Source organism: Nelumbo nucifera, chromosome 6 (assembly GCF_055504915.1).
Source record: "Nelumbo nucifera cultivar China Antique chromosome 6, China Antique-T2T, whole genome shotgun sequence".
NCBI classification, from domain to species: domain Eukaryota; kingdom Viridiplantae; phylum Streptophyta; class Magnoliopsida; order Proteales; family Nelumbonaceae; genus Nelumbo; species Nelumbo nucifera.
This window is the reverse complement of record NC_142654.1, coordinates 45,951,587-45,973,222: the sequence shown is the minus strand read 5'-3', so window position 1 is coordinate 45,973,222 and position 21,636 is coordinate 45,951,587. Positions and strand designations below refer to the sequence as shown.

Here is a 21,636-nt window from a genome sequence, read left to right as displayed (position 1 = left end):
TTGCTGTAGCAGGTCTGTTGTAGCAGCCCTGCTATAGGTCTGAATTTTAATAGAAAAATCTTTTGGAAGTGCTCTTTTCATTAAATCTCTTGAGGCATCAAAATTCTCAACCCAAACATACATTCCCTTAACTAAGTTAGCTCGGATAGAGCAGAGTACAAGTTATCAAAAACTACAAAGTATACCCTGCATCCTGCTCTGTTCTCAACCACAGTTCAGATCTGTGTCATTTCAGATCAGAATTTCATCACCCATGGCTAACCAATTATTCTTGGGAGATAGCAGATGTATCCTAGGGTGAATTGGGGTGGTGATGACCCCTAATTCCCCTCAAATTTGCATCAGTTCAGGTCTGAGTTCTGAACTGTTGCAGATCTACTATAGCAGAACTCTGATCTGAGTTATGATCCAAATCCTCACTTTCCCTTCTTTTGTTTATATGATTCTTTTTTTCTTTTCATTTTCTATATATTTTTTTCTTTTTGTAAAGAAGGAAAAATAATAATGGGCTGAAACACAAGCAAATCTTTTCGGCTGAGTGCTGTAGGTCTGAGTTCTGCTGATCTGAGTGCCGAATGCAACTCAGATCTGCAACACTCATGCTTTTGTGAAATATTTTTTTTAGAAGGTAATAACTTCAAGATAGAAAGGAAATCAGGTCTAACTTTATTAAAATGAAACTGAAACAAGAAAAAGAAAGTAATCTACTAAAGAAAGAAGAAACATAACTACAGTAGTACAGCAGTTGCATTCAAAGCTAAAATGTAAAATTAAGCAAATTAAGCCAACTATGAATGTAATGGTGAATGAGACCAGACTAAGAAGGCTCAATGTTTCCTAATATTGTTTCCCTAAATCCCCAGCAACAGCGCCAAAAACTTGGTGTGTCTCATTGTGACACTAGCAAGTGCACTGGTCGTTGAAATAGTAAAGTAGTGAATAGAGTATCGTTCCCACGAGGATTTATGAAACAATTACTAATACTAAATTGGTCACTTCTTATCTGATCATTAACAAATCAAAACTTTATTCAAAATCTAAAAATCCTAAACTAAAATCCATCTAAATTATTGATCCAATTGCCTTCAATTCAGGTTAGAAGAGTAAGCCGTTAATGTTAATCTTAGAATTCAGCAATCAATCAAATTGAATCATTTGAATAGATTGTGATTGAGCCTTGGTTTAGTATAACCCCAAGGTCATTAACAGCCTCCCTCAAGCGCATGTTCATCCTATGCATGAGTGACGGTTCTTCTATCTCTAGCAAGAATCTAATCATTCATGCATGCATTTCTTCAAACACATCTAAGGCATCAATTCAAATCTGAATTGATCACCAACTGAATTGTGCAAGTTATCTCTAAGCTTGCATGCAATTCAGTTCTTGAATAGTAGATCTGAATTCCTAGAGTCTTTCTCAAGCACTCTAAGAATTCCAAGCTTTAGATCAAATCAACCAATCTGAAAATTCCAGACCTGAATTCTCTTTCAAGCAATTCAGATCTTGCAATCTCAGATCTGAGTTTTGAAAGTTTAATTGTCTGAATTGATCTACAATTAACCCCTATTTAAGAAACTTCAAGAACAATTCACACCCATTCGAATGAATAAAAATGAAATTGGTTGCTGATATGAAATCTTACAAACTTAATTACATCAAGAAAGAATGGAAGAGGGAAAAGAAAAAAAAAATTACAACAAGGAAGCTAAATTCGAATCAAAGGAAAATGAAACTGGAATGGAATTATTACAATAGATCTCTGAATCGAAAACCCCCAATTTCGAACTCACCTTCTCTTCTTGCTAGCTTGACTTGAACTCCTTCAGCCCTTCTTTTTCTCCTCCTTGTGCCTAGCCCTTCTTCTCTTCTCTTCTCTTCAAGGTGTTCAAACCTCTAGGAGTGGGAGAGCCTTAATCTCAAGCAATTGAACACCTTTCCCCCCTTCTAGAGGCCTCTTTATATAGATTTTCAAGGGGGATCTTGCCCCTTCTTGAAGCCTCTGGAATGGGGTGTATTACACCCCCTTCTTGAACTTTCTAGAGTGCTCTCTTAAGAGCCTTCTAAGGGTTGCCGCCCCTAGCTCTTTTGGGCTGCACTTAGGCTCCTTCTTAGCACATGTTAGCTATACTCTAGGCTGGTCTTTGGACTAAGATTGGGCCTCCTCTTTTGGGCCGAATTTTACTCTTTGCTAGGCTTTCTTTTCTTGGGTTTTTTCAAGGAATCAACTTATACTTATTGGGCCGAAGTGTGCTCTCTTGCTTCCATAACCGGGCTGGGCTGAATTTGGTCTTTTTGGACCTTCTTTTCTTACCTTTTGCCTTCTTTTTCTTGGATTAATTACTCCTGAAATCTTTTCTTAGTATTAAGCTAAATTAGGAAAAAATTAAATAAAATCGGCATAATAATCCATGCAAAGACCTCATAAATTATAGATAAATTGTATGTTCATTAATTAATATGGCTGCAGAAATGATAGAAAAGAGTTTGTTGTATATTAGGAATTGATTAAAAACCTTTCCTTATTGCAAAATATTAGGATTTGATTAAACAAAAATAGACTAATCCGTGTGCACTTTCACAAAATTCCAAGATGGCTTCGCTTGGTCATATGACCAAATGCTAGGCTTAGACTTGGTCCTTGTTAGTCATTCCGTATGTATAGATCCAAATTTCAAACATGTAAAGCAACCTCAGAGGATCTTTAAGCTAGAAGTAGCCCTCAAAATCAAGGAAGAGGTTGAGTGACTTTTGAAAGTAGGGTTCATCAAGCCTATAGCACACCCACAGTGGCTAGCCAACATAGTCCCTGTCAAAAAGTAGAATGGGCAACTCAGGTTAGTACCTAAGGTCTATATGCCAAGTTAAGTTCTTAGAAAATTACTGTGAACTAACTCCTTTCACCCCTACTATAGGTGCTGCATTGACTTTAGGGACTTGAATAGAGCCTACCCCAAAGATGAGTTTCCCCTACAGAGCATGGAGATCCTAATAGATTCAACAACAGGGAATCAACTCTTCTCCTTCCTGGATGCCTATAGCGGGTATAATCAAATTTTTATGGATCCTACAGATGCACCCCATACAGCCATTAGGACACCTATTGGGAACTTTAACTACAAGATGATGATTTTTGGCCTAAAGAATGCTAGGGCCACATATCAGAGAGTGATGATGAGTGTTTTCCACGACATGGTGCAGAAGGAAATTGAATGTTATGTGGATGATATATTGGTCAAGGTGAAGAAGCAGGAGGATCACCCTGAGGTGTTGAGAAAAGTGTTCAACAGGTGTGGAACTTTTAACCTAAGGCTTAACCCCTTAAAGTGTTCATTTGGAGTATAGTGTAGAAAGTTTTAAGGGTATAAAGTTGACTGAACTGGAGTTCATCTTGGTGAAGAGAAAGTAGAAGCTGTCCTAGGTCTACCGCCTCCAAGCAATGAATCCCAATTGAAAACCTTCCTACGAAAAGTTTCGTACCTTAAGAGGTTCATCCTCGGCCTTGCGCATGCGGCGATGCCGCTGATGAAATTAACCAAGAAGGTTGTGGAGTTTAAATGGATAGTAGAGCACCAAAAGGCATTTGAACAATTGAAAGGTACCCTAGCTAAGGCCCTGACAATGTAACCACCCAAAAATAACCAAGAGTTTAAGGTGTACATCGCATCAAACTCTGAGGCCGTAGGATGTTTGTTAGCCCAAGATAATGGTGAAGGTGTTGAGTTCCCGATTTTCTATGCTAGTAGGACCTTGAAGCCAGCTGAAAGGAACTATTCCCATATGGAGCAACAATGCTTGGCATTGGTGCTTTCCACGCAGAAGCTCAGGCACTACATCTTAGGCTAGAAGGTGAAGCTCGTGTGAAGTGACCCCATTAGGTTTTTCATAGACAGACCTCCCCTCTCTAGAAGATTGGTCAAGCGGATGATGTAGCTAAGAAAATTCACAATTGAGTATACCCATCCTTGAGCCATCAAGTGTTAGGCAGTGGAAAATCTCTTAGCCACCTTCCCCACCAATGATAGCTTCGTAGTTTCTATGGAAATTTACCTATTCTCGCAGTAGTTGAAGACGGAGAGTGGACACAGACCTTTGATTGAAGTAGCACTAGCACCTGAATTGGAGTCGGAGTTACATCACCCACTGGTAGCACCTCGGCCTACTCATTCAAGCTTCAGATTACTTGTTCCCACAATAAAGTAGAGTACAAGGCCCTGGTACTATGACTGACCATAGCAAGAGATTCTAGAGGCAAAAGAGTCAAAATAGTGGGGGATTCAAAGATTTTGATCGGACAAATGGACGGTAGCACCACAGTTAAAGAATTAACGATTACCGTATAAGACCCTGATCCAAAGACTAATAAGCGATTTGGAGGTCAGGTATGAACACCTGAATAGGGCCAAGAATAGATACACTGACACACTAGCCACCCTAGGATCAAAAATCCAACCTAGTAAGGACCTAATCAACATCTCCATTTAGACACACTATGAACCTTCAATTGATAGACTAGGACACTAGGTGGAAAAGGAGGATGAAATTGTAGTTGATGACTAGGGACATAGCATAATACAAAAGCTGAGCAACCCAATAGTGGCAATACAGGACTACAAGGTAATCCTAAGGTTTTAGTTAGTGAATGGGGTACTGTACCATTGGCTGACTAATGGGGTTAGAACAAGGTGTTTAGGGCCTAAAGAAGCGGAAGCGGTGCTGGACGAGACTCATAGGGCTTACTGTAGGGATGTAATGTGCATGTTATGTAGGAGGCTACAGAGATTGGGGTACTACTATCCTGCAATGAAGACAGATGTAGCCAAAATGCAATGTGAGTGTGGGAAGTGTGTTCTAGAAGTGGATGGGGGTCAGTGTCTCGCGGTAGGTGAGGCAGATTGGAGAAACCTATACACAGACTAAGAGAATAAAACCGTGCCGTCCAATTAAGAGATGAGAAGAAAACTCCTAGCAAGGATTACCTTCTGGAAGGAGTGCTATACAGGAAGTCCCACACCAGGAAACCTCTACAATGCTTAGACCGTGAAGAAATAGAAGAAATTTCAGAGGTAGCCCATAGCTCTGAACCAGCCCCACACCAAGGATAGATGGCCTTGTGCAATCATATCTTATACCTAGGTTTCTATTGGCTCACCATGGTAGAGGACACCCAGAAGCATGTGTGCAGGTGCCACAAGTACCAAGTACACGCTGAGAAGATACATCGGCCTGCCAATGACTTCCACCCTATCATCACACCTTGGCCTTCCTACACTTGGGGGTAGACTTGATAGGCAAAATCCATCTACCTTCCATGGGAAACTACTTCATCATAGTGGCCACAAACTATTTCACTAAGTGGGTAGAGGCTATACCATTACTAAGGATTTGTGTAGAAAATATAGCAAACTTTCTCAAACAACACATAGTCCATTAGTTCGGGGTCCCCATGAGGATTTTGATAGACATAGGCTTATCCATTAAGAATCATGAAGTTTGAGATGTGTTGGAACAACACGGGGTAAGATTAGGCACGTCTACAACCTACTACCCACAAGGGAATGGGCAAGCAGAGGCAACAAATAAAATCTTGCTGAGGATGTTGAGCAAGATGGTGGTGGACAACCAAAAGGATTGGTCAAAAAAATTAATCATAAACTCTTTGGGGTTATCGTACGACGATTAGGAAAAGTACACAAGCAATGCCCTACTCTCTGGTATATGGTCAAGAAGTAGTGCTACCGACAGAGATACAGATGGTTTCTGCCCGTGTAGCCTTTGTGTTTATACTGTGATAAGGCTATGAAGGTTGGTCAAGTCTCTGTAGGTCCGAAGAAGGCAACGACAATGTGGGGTAGAGGGAGGAAGAGTGGAGAGAAGGGAGAGTCTCCTTGTGAGAAACCCTAGATCAAAGTTATATTGTATTGTCTCCCTTAGGGATGAGTTGCTCTCCCTTTTTATAGAGAGAAAGCCAAGGCTATAAGGAGGAATAAAAAGGAGACCTTTCTTGTTAGGAAATGAGATCTTTCTTTTTCATTTGACTATTAAGGGGGCATTATCAGGATTTTGCCACGTGTCTAGCAAGATCCTTCGAAGATAAGGTTTTCCTTTTCCTTAAGGATTCTCTATGTGTGCTACTTTTTTGTGATCCTTTTATACTGACATGGCATAGGGTGATGTTGGATTCAAATGTAAGGGAATAAAATGGGGTTTTGTTAGATTTGTTGGATCCGAGCTCATCAAATGAAGAATCCTGCCACTGTGATCTCCTCTGCTTTCATCAAAGAAGGTGGTGAACTGTGACTTATTTGGCAAGAAAAGAGGATGATTAGGGAATGAGAAGAGAGGGAGAGATGGAGATAGAGAGAGAAAGAAAGAGATTGTAGTGGTAGCAGGAAGAGTTGCAGTAGTGGGTAGGTGTTCTGCTGCCGTGAACCCCTATTGCCACGCCATTCAATTCAGTTGAAAGAGAAAAGACAAGTGAATAGCACCTCCTCCCACCAATGCCAAGCCGCTCGGTTTCAGATACGCACTTGAGGAACTTAGATCCATTGACTGAATCTGAAAGGTCATTTTAATGCCCTCTTCTTCCTCGGAGAATAGAGATGAAACCAGAGATTCTAATGTTTATATTGTGATAAGGCTATGGAGGTTGGTCAAGTCTTCATAGGCCCGGAGAAGGCGATGGCTAGGAGAGAGAGGACGTGGGGAAAAGGGAGGAAGAGAGGAGAGAAGGGAGAGTCTCCTTGTGAGAAACCGAGGCTATAAGGGGAGAAGGGAGAGTCTCCCTTAAGGAAGAGTTGCTCTCCCTTTTTATAGAGAGAAAGCCAAGGCAATAAGGAGAAGGACTTAAAAGGAGACCTTTCCTCTTAGGAAATGAGATCTTTCCTTTTCGTTTAAGTATTAAGGGAGCACTATTGGGGTTTTGCCACATGTCCAGCAAGGTCATTTGAAGACAGGGTTTTCCTTCCCTTAAGGATTCTCTACGTATGCTACTTCTTTTTGTGACTCTTTTATACTGACGTGGTGCGAATGACATCATCGTTCGGCAGACATGCTTTTATTAAACCCACGTGGTGTCTTATCACACTTGTAATTTAAAGACGTACATGTAACCGACATTTATTCCCAGTCTAATAAGATTCCATAGTTCTGTAATGGTCTCGGGTCGATCACAACTCCACGCACATCCGAAGTTCATCGCAAATCCGCGCACATCTTATAGATCATCGTAGATTCGTGTGTGTCTAAGCTTTATTGAAGGTTTGTGCATATCTAATGTTTATCATAGATTCGCGCTAGTCGAAGTTCATCATGATCTGTTTCGAGTATGAGTTCATCGAAGATTTGCAATGAGTTATGAATTAATCGCAAATGTGCGATGGGTTATGGATTCATCGTAGGCATTCGTGTAGTGTTGGTTTGACACCCTCTATACTCTGATGGTGTTAGAGACCACTATGTACCTACACTTTGTAATGGGAAAACGGTTCCAAACAGAGGACATGGATCAGTTGTTCGGCGATAGACTAGAATACATCAATGAAGAAAGAGAAAAGACACTATAGAGACAATCAAGTAAAAACAAGCCTTAGCTACAAACTTCAACAAACTAGTGAAGCCTAGAAGATTCAAAGAAGGAGACAAAGTCCATAAAAAAGTGCTCCACATTAGACAAGGTAAATCTGCTAGAAAATTTTCTCCTAATTGGGTTGGACCGTACGTAATCTAGGAAGCACACCCATCAGGCTACTACATCTTGAAAACGGTAGACATTGGCGAAGAAGACAAAACTATGAATGGTCACTAGTTGAAAGCATATTTTGAATAATCTTGTAAAATGATATGTTATGTATTTGTGAAAATAAAGATTTTACAAGTTGTCATATGAAGGATGTGTTGTATTTATAACATGGTATATCTTATATTCTTTGTACGCATATTTAGTCTAGAATGTTGTGTGATGAGTTTCTAATATATATTACTGACTTGAAGTTTGTGATGAAAAGTTGATATCTTGCAATGCACTTTAAACTTTGCAATGAAGATATGGTATACTAATACATTGTGAACAATGCGATGTGACTGTGATTTATTATGAATGAATACATGTTTTTTGACTAAAATTTGTGTGATGAATCTTGATCATGCTTATTATATATACATATGTATACATGTACACTCATTCCCTGGTCGGTTCCAGGATGTCGCGGCCAATTCCGCGGTGTCATGGCCAATTCCATGATGCCGCGTGCTCCTTGTGAAGGCCTTGGCAACCCTAGGCATGCTCACTAATTCCCTAGCTGGTTCCACGATGTCGTGGTTGGTTTCACGATGCCGCATGCTCCATGCAAATGCCCTAGCAACCCTAGGCATACTCACTCATTCCTTGGCCAGTTCTAGGATGTCGTAGCTGGTTCTGCGATGCTGTGGCCGGTTCATCAATGCTGCATGTTTCATGTGAAGGCCTTGGCAACCCCAGGTGTGCTCACTCATTCCCTAGCTGGTTCCAAGATGCCTCGTTCGGTTCTGCGATGTCATGGCTGGTTCCATAATGCCACATGCTCTATGTGAAAGCCTTGGAAACCCTAGGCGTGCTCATTCATACCCTGGCCGGTTCCACGATGCCATGCCCAGTTCCATGATGCCGCATTCTCCATGCGAAGGCCCTAGCAACCCCAGGCACACACCTATATGTCCTGACAACCCCAAAGTGATGGCAAAACAAGACAAGTACATTTCAGTTTGCGATGAATCACCATCCTAAGCAAGGCATATTGAATATAGGTACAACGGATCACAAGTATTTTGTCCTCATGGATGCACAGAAAAATTCAATCGCATTGGAAGATCTCCCAATGGTGAGATTTTGTTATCCCAAATAGGCTATGTGATTGACAAAACATAATGACAAAACACGCTCTGTTTTCACAGAGCGTGAGGACATTCGACTCTCGTGTAGATAACATAGCCTTATGTTTTTTACAAAGAAACTCAACTTCCTTTTCATATAATGACGAACCTTAATACTCACCCCATGGCTAACTCCTTTTCCGAATGATTATTGCGATAACTCTTTTGCAGTCGATAATGTTTAGATATCAGAACAATGCTTAACTCTTTTTCATGATTTACAGGCTAAGAACTTTTTGCAATAAGATGGTTTTTCACTAGCACAAAAACCTGGCGAAGGGATTTGCGCCGGTACTTGTTCGTTATAAAGTCCACATTACCTCAAAGAATACCCGACTTTAAGCATTTGCGCCGAATCTATCATTCTCAATATTTTTCGACACCTGTGCATTACTTTTCGCATAAAAGAATTTATACTTACCACAATAAGGGCTTTTATTACTCGATGCGATGAAGTTCAACCTTTTTCGTATGCATTCAGGAACAGCAATTGTGGTACACTATTGACAATAGCAAGGGACTTTTGAATGCAATGACGGAAAAGTAAAAGTTCTAGAAATCGGAACTAAGGAGTATGCATGGTCCATATAACCCATTGTACTAACACAAACTTTGCGACAACATTTATCTTGCCATCTAGATTGTAAGCGTTTTTAGCGTTGAAACTTTAACAAACATTGTTTACTCTTGACATAAGCGTCACCGTTTGAACAATTTGGGTACAATTTGTGATACATTCCTGACATTATATTTTTCTTTGTGAAAGACACATTTAGTTTTGTGAAAAACTAAGAAAGTCTTTACGTGTCGGATTTTTTTTTTTGGTATGCGATAAAGTTTTTGGTATTGTAGGTAAGGTAAGGCTTTGTTGGGGGATGGTCTCTTTGAAAGACAAAGAAAGACCAGGAATTGGAGTGAGATTGGCTCTCGGGCTAGGGAGTTAGGTTTGAGTGGTAGAGTTGGGAGTCCAAGGCAAAGGGTGGTTAAGTGCTAGATGAATTTCAATATGAGGAGGATCTCTATTTATGGGGGAGATCCCGATATCCTAAAAGGTAGGAGATAAAGATGCTCATCTTTTGCTAGGAAAGGGGATATTATGTTTGTTGTCAATCATTAAGTGCACCACTAGGGTTTTGGCACGTGTCTCGTGGAGATCTCCCTGAGGATCAACTTTCTTTTCACTCAGGAGCCCCCATTACTCACGTGTGCTACCACCTCTTGTGTACCTTACTTAATCGACGTTGCACTAATGATGTCATCTCCTGGCATGCGATGTCTTATTAGTCCTACATGGCATTTTGTTGTGTTAATCCCTTAACAGGCAGTGGGTTTATCGTGGGTCTAAGCATGTGTGGGCCTCGCCACAAGTTCGGCCCAGGTTGGCCTTGGCTCAGGCTGTGAGTGGGCGGGCTCATTGAGAGTGTGCGATGAACTATAGGTTTATCGCGGTTCTGCAATGCATGTTGTGGGTTTATTGCAGGCATGTGGTGTAACACGAGTTCATCGCAGTAGAAAAGTTGGTTGTAGGCTATTTGCATGCAGCCACGTGATATCAATTTAGTGTTTAATGTTCTTTGAGGGTCTGAGTGAATACTATATACCTATAGGTATGATTTTTTTTTTTTGAAATTGCACTAAAGGATTAACAAGCATACGTAGGAAGGACATCAAGGCAAAGATAAAAAGAATACAAATAGACAAAAGTGGCCTTTCCTTTTCATTTAAATGATAATATGTTTCCTTCATACGAGCAACTTTGTCCAATTTTGCCTGGTCCACTACGAACTCTATAAGCTCTTTAACCTCTGCCACATATTGCCAGACCAACTTCTGCTGTCGTGCATGCTCATCGATCGTGATGTTCAAATTCTTTTCAGACTTCTTGAAATTGGCATCAACAACCTTTTTGCAGAGAATAATCTCCCTTGTATCCTCTATAGTTAATGGACGGGACTCCTTGTACCCTGCCTTCCAAAAGACGTGGGCTATCTGAACTACCCTTTGCTCAATCTGTTCCAGTTAGAAACCCATTCACGAGAATGAAGCGCATGTCTTCAACCAACGGGTAAGCACCGACCATGAGAGCTATTCTGAAGGTTAACGTACGGTGCAATTCATCATACCTGCAATAGTGTTTAGGGAAGCACCTATGACGATTGCAGGAAGTTCTGTGTTAGGCAACCAGCCTTTTTGCACGACATATGAGGCATCCTTGGCCATAGAATCAGACACCACGTACTTGTCACCCTTAGAAACACCTTGAAAATGGCCACATGGTCGACAACCGAGTAACCTAGTGGGCGCACCTTGTGGATTGCATAGTAGTGTTCAAGCTCTCAACGCACATAAACCAATTCTTCTTCAAGCATCATAGGCCCTGATGGCGAGAGAGCTTCAGTGGCCATAGGCACCGAAGGAGACAAAGCTTCAGGTTGCTGCAATGACGTTACACCCGCACCCTCAACATGATGAGGAAACTGTGAGGGAGGCTTTGCGCCGACGTCCCCAATACTGGGATCAGCGGTTGCCTATCCCTAGTCATCTGTGACAGGTTGTGCTGGCTCTTGTGTGGGTTCTCCGAGTAGCATGTCCCCTATTCATCCTTCTAGGGCAATCTCAAGTTGATCTACTAGCTTACTAAGAATCTCCTTTTGCACATCTGTGGGGGCATCCTCTTCTTACGCGATGGCAGCTGGAGTAGTATCATTGGCGCCAATGTCTTCGGTCACTCTGGCACCCACAGAATCATAAGGAGGGTTTTCATTCACTTCCTGACCCTGACTAGGGGCTGCAATCACTGTAACTCACGAACCATCCACTTTATAATTGCGAAACTGGTATGGCAGCAGGATTCACATCAAATGACATCTACAATGAGACAATTTACAATCGATCAGTACAATAAGTTAATCGTAATACATAACTAAAACAAACAGTGAAGCTATAGATACCTCTTCACCTACAACACCCTCAGAGGAGACTTCTGGGGCCTTTGTACCAAGATGAGAATCTTCAACTTCCACACGCTTCAAAAAAAAGGACTGTACACAAAATTGTTATAGTAACAACATGTAATCGCAACAATAGTAAAACGGATACAATGAAATATAATTTGTTTCTTACCAAATCCACTTTTTCAGACTCCCTCCTTTGAGGGCGGGGAGCCATCTTCTTCACACATCTAGTTGAGATGCAGACAAAGATAACTTTCTCAACAGGAACAGGCACTGGTGACTACGTTGACTCTACATTAGGCGCATTTTGAGCTTCAGGCATTGGGGTTGGAGGCTCCTACCTGACCTCCTCTGGGACCGCTGGTGGTGAATGCCCACCTTGATCATTACCGATCTGGGACGACACGACGTCTGACTTTAGAGGGGATTGAATAGTAGGGGCAGTTCGAACATAAACCCAAGGCACCCTTGCCGATCTGGCCCTCTTTATTGTAGGAGGGTAGCTACCCTCACCTTTCTCTAGGATGCGCTGCTTCCCGTTTCGAATGGCTCCCATGAATTCCCTTTCTAACGAGCTCAGTGGGGGACCAACTGGTGGCTGCTCCTAGTCTGCCGCATGACCCTTAGGAGGAGCCATAATGTGGCACGAGCGAGGGTCTGATTGCTTAAACATTTGCAAACCCCCAAACAGAGAACACATGTAGTCGAACTGGAGAGTCTTGCAGGTCTGAACCCTCCCTACCTTGCAACAGGGAGCTGTGAACATCCTGGGAATGCCAAGTCATGGTGTCAGGTCCAAAAGACATCTTCTCTTGGGGACCGCAGGAATTGAGCACCTATATCGTCATAGCCAAATTGTCGGAGGATCCTGTCCATGAAGGAAGGGAAAATCCATCATATGGATGGCTGAACCATGTTAGATGGTTGGGCAAAATTTCAATAATTTCCTTTTTCCCTTCTGTGAATCGTATTCCCAATTTTAGTTTTAGAAAAACTACATTTCCTAGGATTGTTCTTGCACCAAAATCATACCAGATTTGAAACCAAAAGAAAGGGAGAAGTATACCTGATACAAATTCTACAAATATAGCTCCCAAATAAGTAGTTCACACCCAAAGAAATTTCCAAAACCAGCTTCCACTGAAGATGGTGCCGCTTGAATTGAAGTCGATTCAGCAATACAGTTTTAAGCAAAAATGTGATCCAACACCTTAGATCGAACAAGGGAGTGAGTATGTTCTTTTGATATATTTTTGCATCAATGATCAGTAGTGAAATTCTTATGGTGGATGTTGACTTAGACCAAGACTTGTTCTTTTGATTAATTTCAGTACTTTGATTTGCATTGCTCCTCATTTGATTTTCTTTCTTTTTAAATCTGGTTTTCATTATACTCAAACCCCCCTCCATCTTTGTTCACGCAGCACAAAAACTAGGCTAGATACTCTCTGTGGGAACGATCTTTACTCGCACTACTGCATGTGTTTTTAGGAGTATAGGTTTAATTTTTGGGTGCCTACGACAGTACGCCAAATTTTGGCGCCGTTGTCGGGGAGTTTTCTAGCGGATTTTTGTGCTTCTTGTGATCCCTATTTCGTTCTTGAAATTTTCAAAAAAAATAGAGAGATCACTTTGATTGTTTGTGTTTTAGCATAGAATTTTTTTGTTTTATTTGTTTATTTATTTTCATCATTGTAGATTTTCTTTATGATATGTTGTTCATGGTTTATTAGGGTTTCCTTGATTTATGGTTGCAACTCGATTTTCTAAGCAAGGTGATTTGTAGTACGATCCAGAAATAGAGGGAACTTTGCGCAGGTTAAGGAGGGAAGTTAGGAGTAATTTTGAAGAGAACGATCCAGCTCTTGATTCCCTATCTGTTAGCAATTCTGATTTGAAAGAAGAGGAAATCATGGCTGGAAATTGAACTTTGAAAGAGCTTGCCGCCCCTGATTTGAATCAACAACCCTTATGCATAACGTTTCTTGCTTTAGATGATACTGCTACTTTTGAATTAAAATCTGGACTGATACATGTCTTGCCCACTTTTCATGGTCTTGCAGGTGAAGATCCTTACAAGCATCTAAAGGAGCTTCATGTGGTATGCACGAGTATGAAACCCACTGGGGTGACTGAAGAGCAAATTAAATTGAGAGCCTTTCCGTTTTCTTTGAAGGATCCGGCTAAGGATTGGCTCTATTATCTACCCTCCGGGAGTATTACCACATGGAATGAGATGAAGAGGTTATTTTTGGAGAAGTACTTCCCAGCTTCAAGGGCGGCCAACATTAGAAAAGAAATTTGTGGTGTAAGGCAGTACAACAGAGAGTCCCTACATGAATATTAGGAATGTTTTAAGAAATTATGTGCAAGCTGCCCCCATCATCAGATCAGTGAGCAGCTACTTATCCAGTATTTCTATGAGGGCCTTCAACCCACTGATAGGAGCATGATTGATGTTGATAGTGGAGGAGCTTTGGTGGATAAAACTCCCGAGGCCATGAGAAACTTGATTGCAAATATGGTGGCCAATTCTCAACAATTTGGCACTTGGCTTGACCCTCCATCAAATCATGTTAATGAGGTAAATATTTCCTCCCTTGAACAACAAATTGTGAGTCTAACTTCTCTTGTTCGTCAAATGGCTGTAGGTAATATGCAAATGGCGGAAGCTTGTGAGATTTGTTCGGTAGTAGGGCATCCAACCGATATGTGCCTAACTCTTCAAGAGGAGCCCATTGAGCATGTGAATGCGACAGGTGGTTTTCCAGGGCAAGCGCAAAGGAAATATGATCCCTATTCGAGCACGTATAATCCGGGATGGAGGGATCATCCCAATCTCAACTATGGGAATCCACAATACCACCAAAGTTTCCCACAATATCAGTAGCCATACCCCCCTAGACAACAACCGGGCCAAACTTCTAATTCTAGTATGTCTTTAGAAGATATTGTTAAATCTCTTGCCATTAATATTTTGCAATTTCAACAGGAAACGAAACAATTTCAACAAGAGGCAAGGGCCAGTATCCAACGTTTGGAAAATCAGATGGGCCAAATGGCAACCGCAATTAGTTGGTTAGAGACACAAAGTTTGGGGAAATTACCCCCTCAAATGATAGTAAATCCAAGAGAAAATGCAAGTGCAATCATTTTGAGAAGTGGTAAAGAGGTTGAGATTCCAGCAACAGCAGCCCCTACATCGTCGAAGCAAGAAAAGGAGAAAAACATCATTCCCAATGATGATTACATACCTAAGCGTAAGTTTCCACCTCTCTCTGATTATAAACTAGTACCTCATTTTCCTCAGGCTTTACTAGAATCTAGGAAAGATGAGCAAATCAAAGATTTTTATGAGACTTTTTGTAGATGCGAGGTAAATATTCCACTTTTAGATGCTATTAAATAAGTACCTCGTTATGCTAAATTCCTGAAAGAACTGTGTACACAAGAGGAAACAGAAACTGAAAGGATGTGAGAAGGTAAGAGTGGGGGAGAATGTTTCTACAGTCATTCAAAGAAAACTCCCTACAAAGTGCAAAGATCCAGGTATGTTCACTATCCCTTGTATGATAGGTAACACTAGAATTGAGAAGGCCATGTTAGACTGAGAATATTCTATCAATGTCATGCCATATTCTATATATGCTTCTTTGAAACTTGGACTTTGAATAAAACTGATGTTGTGATTCAATTGGCTGATAGATCTAATGCCTATTCTAAGGGTATAGTTGAGGATGTTCTTGTGCAAGCTAATGAATTGGTTTTCCCTACTGATTTCTACGTGCTTGATATGGATAATGGTGATCAAACCACTCTTATTTTGTTAGGAAGACCATTCTTAAAGACATCCAAGACTAAGATAGATGTTCATAGTGGCACACTCACCATGGAAGTTGATGGTAAAATTGTTAAGTTTAATATTTATGATACCATGAAATATCCTAGTGATGATAATCCTGTTTATTCTATAGATATGATTGATTCTCTAGCACAGGAAGTTTTTGAACTTAATGGGAAAGATGGATTGGAAATTTCCATTAGTAAGCATCCTGAGAAAGATGAGTTAAACTTGAGTTCTAATTTGTAGGAAACCGTTGCAGCATTGGATGACTCTCCAGAGTTACAACAGTCAGATAACGTTCCTTATATTACGTTATCAATTTCTAATGAGAGACCTTTACCCTCTATTTTGCAGGTCCCTATTCCAGATTTGAACCCACCCATGATGGATGAAAGGGGAGAACACCGGAAGTTGCAACTACAAGAGTTAAAGGAAATTCGCAATGATGCCTATGAAAGTGCAAGGATTTACAAGGAAAAGATGAAGGCTTTTCATGACAAAATGATCTCTAGAAAGGAGTTTAAAGTTGGTCAAAAAGTCCTTCTTTACCATTCATGGCTTCGTCTGTTTCTGGGTAAGTTACATTCTCGTTGGATTGGGCCCTTTGTTGTTACTAATGTTTTTCCTCATGGTGCAGTTGAAATTCAAAGTTTAGCAACCTCCAAAGCATTCAAGGTATGGCCATAGACTCAAGCATTTCTATGAAGGCTTCCAAGTAGAGAACGTGGAACAGTTGGACATTAAGGATCCGGCTTATACTGATTGAAAAAGGGAAGTTCATTTTTCTTTTTCTTCTTATTTTTGCATTTATATTCTTGTTATTTTTGCCCTTTCGTTGCATTTTGCCTTACATTGGGGACAATGTAAGTTTTTAAGTGTGTGGGAGGGGATTTAGATTGCGTTTTAAAATTTGATTTAGGTTGTATTTTAATTCTGCATTTTTTTAAAAAAATATATAGTTTTGCTCTTTGTTTTTGTGGTTTTCAATGGTTTTTGGTTGTGTATGCCATGAGCATAATTCAATTAAGCTTGAAAAGTTCATAACATGATTGAATAAGTAATCTTCCAACTTAGAATTAATTAGTCTAGTTATTTTCCTTGAGAATGGTAGTGACTAAATTTGGTAGACAAAAGCTGGTGAGATTTTGAGCCTTTAGACTGACACATCCATATCAGTCTCGATATTTTCTTTCATGTGAGATATTCTTCAATGGATTTGTTTCTCTAGAACTTGCCTAGATTCTCTTCAAGATCATATTGACACATGCATGCATGAACATGATTAAGGCCCTTTTTGTTATAAGCTACATAAGCCAAATAGCCTACCTTGTGATAAATTATCCCCTTTGTTGAACCCCTTTGAGCTTTATTGACCTTTGTCATTCATTGTGAACCCATGTTACAAGCTTTAAACCCGAGGAAAAGTTAGTACCCTTACCCAAGCCGTAGAACTAGTGGAGCATTACTCATCATTATGATATGTATGGATGTGCAAGTTTTGAGTGTGGGGGTGTCTGGATTCATGGTATGGTTATGAATGGTGAAATGGAACATGTTTTCATTCTCAATTCGTGAGTTCCAGTGATTGATGCTTTTGAAAAAAAAAGAAAGAAAAAAAAAGTAAAGAAGAAAGGAAGTGATGGAGGAAATTGCCTTTAATGTTACAAACTATCCATGTTCCTCCTAAAATTCCAAGAAAGGGGGTCTGCTTATATACATGCAATGGAAGCTGTTGCGAAGGATTGCTCCTTGCTGCAAACAAAAAGTGTTCCTTTGAATGAACTCTTTTCCAATATAGGAATTTCACATGGTTTCAATGCGTTAAAGCAAAACTGAAGAAGTTTCCGAATGGAGTGATTGGTTTTACATGTCTTACACATTCGAGCTTAAGATGATTCAGTTTTACTCAACTAGTTTTGATGGCTTTTGAGCTACATTCTCAAATATTTCCCACCTTGATCCTAAGCCACGTCACAACCCTTGAAAAGTCCTTTTGATTCGTATTAAGCATGTAACCCCAGTGGTGGAGAATGAGAAGATATGCAAACCTATGGTAGATCATTTCCATTGGAATGAATTTGAGCGAAACACATACCCTTCAAACACATGGGAGTGGAGTGTTTATTTCCGTGAGGGTCTACGTATTTAGTCTATTCCATCTTTGAGTGAAAGTTCTTACTAAGTAATTAAAAGTTGTTTAAGAATGTTTGTTCATGATGTGTTATGAGTATTGAAGAGATTGGTTGTTCCCTCTTGATGGCATTGTAACCTTGGTGTTTTTGGGAAAGTGAATTCGAGTTTTGCCCAAGGATGAGCAAAAGCTAAGTGTGAGGAGATTTGATGAGAATGAAAAATATCATATTTTTCTCCCTTAATGTTTAGTCTTTTATACTTATTTAGGGCCTAAATAGACTCGTTTTTCTTATATTTTGATTTAGGGCACAAATGGAGGCATTAAGTAAAAAACGGAGCTAATTGGACAATTCTGGACAGTTTCGGCATCGCTTCGTAATCTGGGCATAACTATCTCATCCGACCTCGGATTGAGATGATTCAAGATGTTTTGGAATGACAAGGAAACACTCTACAACTTTCATATTTCGAGTTTTTAGAGATACTGACTAGATCAAGGTCGAAATCTGGCTCGAAGTAGCTGCAACCGCACTGCTGACGTGCTGGAAACGTTCCTTAGCCTACAAGTTTTCATATGCAGAAATCACCACTCTCCCACTTGCATTAGAACTTTGTTTTATCTTATTTTTTTATATTTTTCTTGATAAGTCAGACTTGGAGACTGTTATCTATAGAAAAATTTTAGGAGATTTTGTAGGATTCTCTTGGGGAATGGGAAGTAGAGAGAGAAAAAAAGAAGAGAAGAAAAACAAGAAAGAAAGCAATAAGACTTGAGCTGCTACACCTCTCTTCTTCTTCCTCAATTATTCCTTGAGTTTTCACCATGACCATGCATGGCTAAATTCTGATACTTGGTCGAAAGAAACAGAAGCCTCAGAATTAGTAAAACTGTGAGATCTAATTTAATTTTTACTGTTTGATTTATGCTTTGAATATGGAATGTTCTTCTTTGTTTATGTTCATGATTGTTTCGTCTAATCGCTAGGAGGCCTACTAGTTTATTATTCATTGCAATCTACTGCTAGGTTAGATATCAGATCCGTAATTGTTTGATCCCTCTAATCTGAGAAGCAACTAGGGTTTAAATGCAACCACTTGTGCTTGTGTTGTTTAGTTTTATCGATCTCCAATTCTTAAGGTTGCTACTGGATTAAATTTTGAACACTTGTTTCGGGTTGTTTAGTAGTAAAGGTTAACTAGATCACTTGTTTTCTAATTAACTGCAAAAGAAGAGATAGAAAAATAATTCCTACGGTGAATATTCAAAGTGTGAATTGAAATATTTTTGCATTGATGATTAGTAGTGAAATTCTGATAGTAGATGTTGACTTAGACCAAGACTTGTTCTTTTGATTAATTTCGGTACTTTGATTTGCATTGCACCTCATTTGATTTTCTTTCTTTTTAAATCTGGATTTCGTTATATACTCAAACCCCCCTCCATCTTTGTTCACACAGCACAAAAACTAGGAGTATAGGTTTTTAGGAGTATACTCGCACTACTACATGTGTTTTTAGGAGTATAGGTTTTATTTTTGGGTGCCTACGACAGCATGCCAATATCCATCGTCCATCACGACAACTTCCTTTCTAACAGCCCTGATCTTTGCGATATCCAAATTCTAACTCCTCCAAAATCAAATCCAACATATCCATCACCCCAAGATCACTAGGAAATAATCAACTAGCGAATGCCACTGCAAATCTATGACAATCAACCACAAAGACATCAAGATCCCATTCGGATGGCCCTAAATGATTACCAAAATCAATCATATATTTCTCAGATCAGAACCATCCACTTGATTCCTCACCCTAATCCATGCCTACCCACAAAAATGTAGCTCAAAATTCCCTTGTTTATTCCCCCATCAAGCCTAGATCCTATTCCAACAAATCTCATTAATTCGAGCCAACCATCCATCAATCCAACTTCACATGACATATCAGGCCTTTCCACTATGTTCGGAGACCCAAAAAACCCTAGCCTCTCAAATCTCATGACCAAACATCTCCATTTAACTATAGAAAAAGTAAGATTCCATTTCAAACCCTTCTGTTGATTGGAAAACCCTAAGCTAAAACCATGATGTGAACTACATCAATCAATCTACACCTCTGATCAAAGATCCATCACTTCCATTAGATTCAAGATGATCAAAAGTTCCAACCCACCAAATTTCATCCCAAAATTCCCTCATTTGACCCTTTATCGAACAAAGATTTTGTTTTTAGCAAATCTCGTTGATCCGAACTTGTCAGCCATAAATCTCAATCATCCCGACCCCATTTGTCTGATCAGACCATACCACTGTGTTCAAAGACCTAAAAAACCAAAGGACGCCAAATTTCATGACCAGACTCATTCGTTTGACCGTTAAACTAAAAATATACCATTTTGATGCACCAGATCAAATTGCCACGTCATCTATCCGAACCTGAAGTCTCATAAGGATGGGTGGCAACTCCAACTCTTTGAGCCGGCCATGAGCTTTCTGGAGCTCACAACCCTACATAAGCTCTTATGGGTTCGACCTAACCTCTATGAAAAGGCCTATCGGAATTCACTATCAAGTACAATAAACCACTGAGTCCATCAGTATGGGCTTTTAACGGGCCAAACATTTACATTAAAAGATCCTTCAATTCAACCATCCTATGAAACCCCAAGAATAATAGACTTAAGTAGGATATAGCCCATTAGGTAAATAACCGTAAATGGTTTCTTACACTTAACCTCATAGCCCATAATTATCAAACACAGCCCGACAATGAAGGACCTCTCCCCTGGCTACAAGGTGTAGTGTTGCACTCTTTGCTCAAATGAGACTTGGGAATTAAAACCTTTTACAAACCTTTTTTCTTAAAAACATAGTATATATATTATCATATGAATATATTTTCCAAAACCAATCTCAAACAAGTTTGAAATCGACTGTCTAAAGGGATGAAAGATCCATCTTATGGATGGCCAAACCCTGTAGGAAGGTAGGGCGAAATTTCAAAAATTTCTCTCTTTCCCATGTGGGAATCGCATTCCCTGTTTTAGAAAACTGCATTTTTCAAGGATCAATCTTGAACCAAGAACCGAACCAGATCTGAACCAAAACTGTAGGAGATTGATATACCTGATACGAAGATGCAATATCTCCCAACGAGGTGTTCACGCCCAAAGAAAGACTCCAAAGACTGCTCCCACTGAAGATGACGCAGTGAATGGTGGAACAGAATCAGCAGGGTCCGTCCAACGAATCAAATCCTTCAACAAGAATTTGATGGAGGTAGTGAGCACGAATTTTGATCAACCTTTCTCCAAAGACTGACATCAAGAGGGAGATCAAACTGGCAGTATAGCGGCAACTGGAGTAAATCACAGGGAGAAGATGGCGCAATCACACTGTTGTTGTCTTCTCTCTGGGTGCTCTGAGATCTGATCTCTGAGATGCTTGGGATGGGCTGAATGGTTCACCCTGTTCCTCCTTTTATAGCCTTAAAGAGAGCTCCTAATCTCATTAGGAGTTTCCTAATCCAAATCTGTATTTGGATAAGGAGTTCTCTTTAAGAGAAAAGGAAAAGCCCTTATCTACAGATTAGATCAGCCCTCTCCTAATCTCATTAGGAGGTTTCCAGATCTGAATTCAGATCTGGACTCTCTGAGTGGATAGGGTAAGACCCTATCCTATCTGCTGATTTAATCCCAGATCCACCCCTTATTTAACTAGTCAAACTAGGCCAGTTCGAAATGGGCTTTAGGCCCAATAAGTCTAAGTGCTCAAACTGCTTTCGACCTGCTACCC

The 21,636-nt window shown here is 40.1% G+C and overlaps 1 protein-coding gene and 1 non-coding gene across 2 annotated transcripts; one reads left to right on the top strand and one right to left on the bottom strand.

Annotated features, from left to right (window-relative positions):
• The first annotated feature begins 13,609 nt into the window (after window positions 1–13,609).
• LOC148790832 (uncharacterized) lies at window positions 13,610–15,952 on the top strand. The gene is made up of 6 exons (XM_088890370.1): window positions 13,610–13,637; window positions 13,926–14,170; window positions 14,252–14,446; window positions 14,855–15,122; window positions 15,232–15,238; window positions 15,568–15,952. The coding sequence occupies exons 1-6, from the start codon at window positions 13,610–13,612 to the stop codon at window positions 15,950–15,952; spliced, it is 1,128 nt and encodes a 375-aa protein (XP_088746496.1).
• On the bottom strand, window positions 14,147–14,253 carry LOC148790833 (small nucleolar RNA R71). The gene has a single exon (XR_016078071.1). It is a non-coding gene; the product is annotated as a small nucleolar RNA R71 (small nucleolar RNA).
• Window positions 15,953–21,636: the final 5,684 nt, after the last annotated feature.

What these genes read in the sequence shown, in the direction of transcription:
- LOC148790832 (XM_088890370.1), top strand. Translation starts at nt 13,610, where the DNA reads ATGGTTGCAACTCGATTTTCTAAGCAAG. An exon ending in AACTCGATTTTCTAAGCAAG is followed by an intron (nt 13,638 to 13,925) that starts GTGATTTGTAGT and finishes ATGGTCTTGCAG; the next exon opens with GTGAAGATCCTTACAAGCAT. An exon ending in TTAGAAAAGAAATTTGTGGT is followed by an intron (nt 14,171 to 14,251) that starts GTAAGGCAGTAC and finishes CCCCATCATCAG; the next exon opens with ATCAGTGAGCAGCTACTTAT.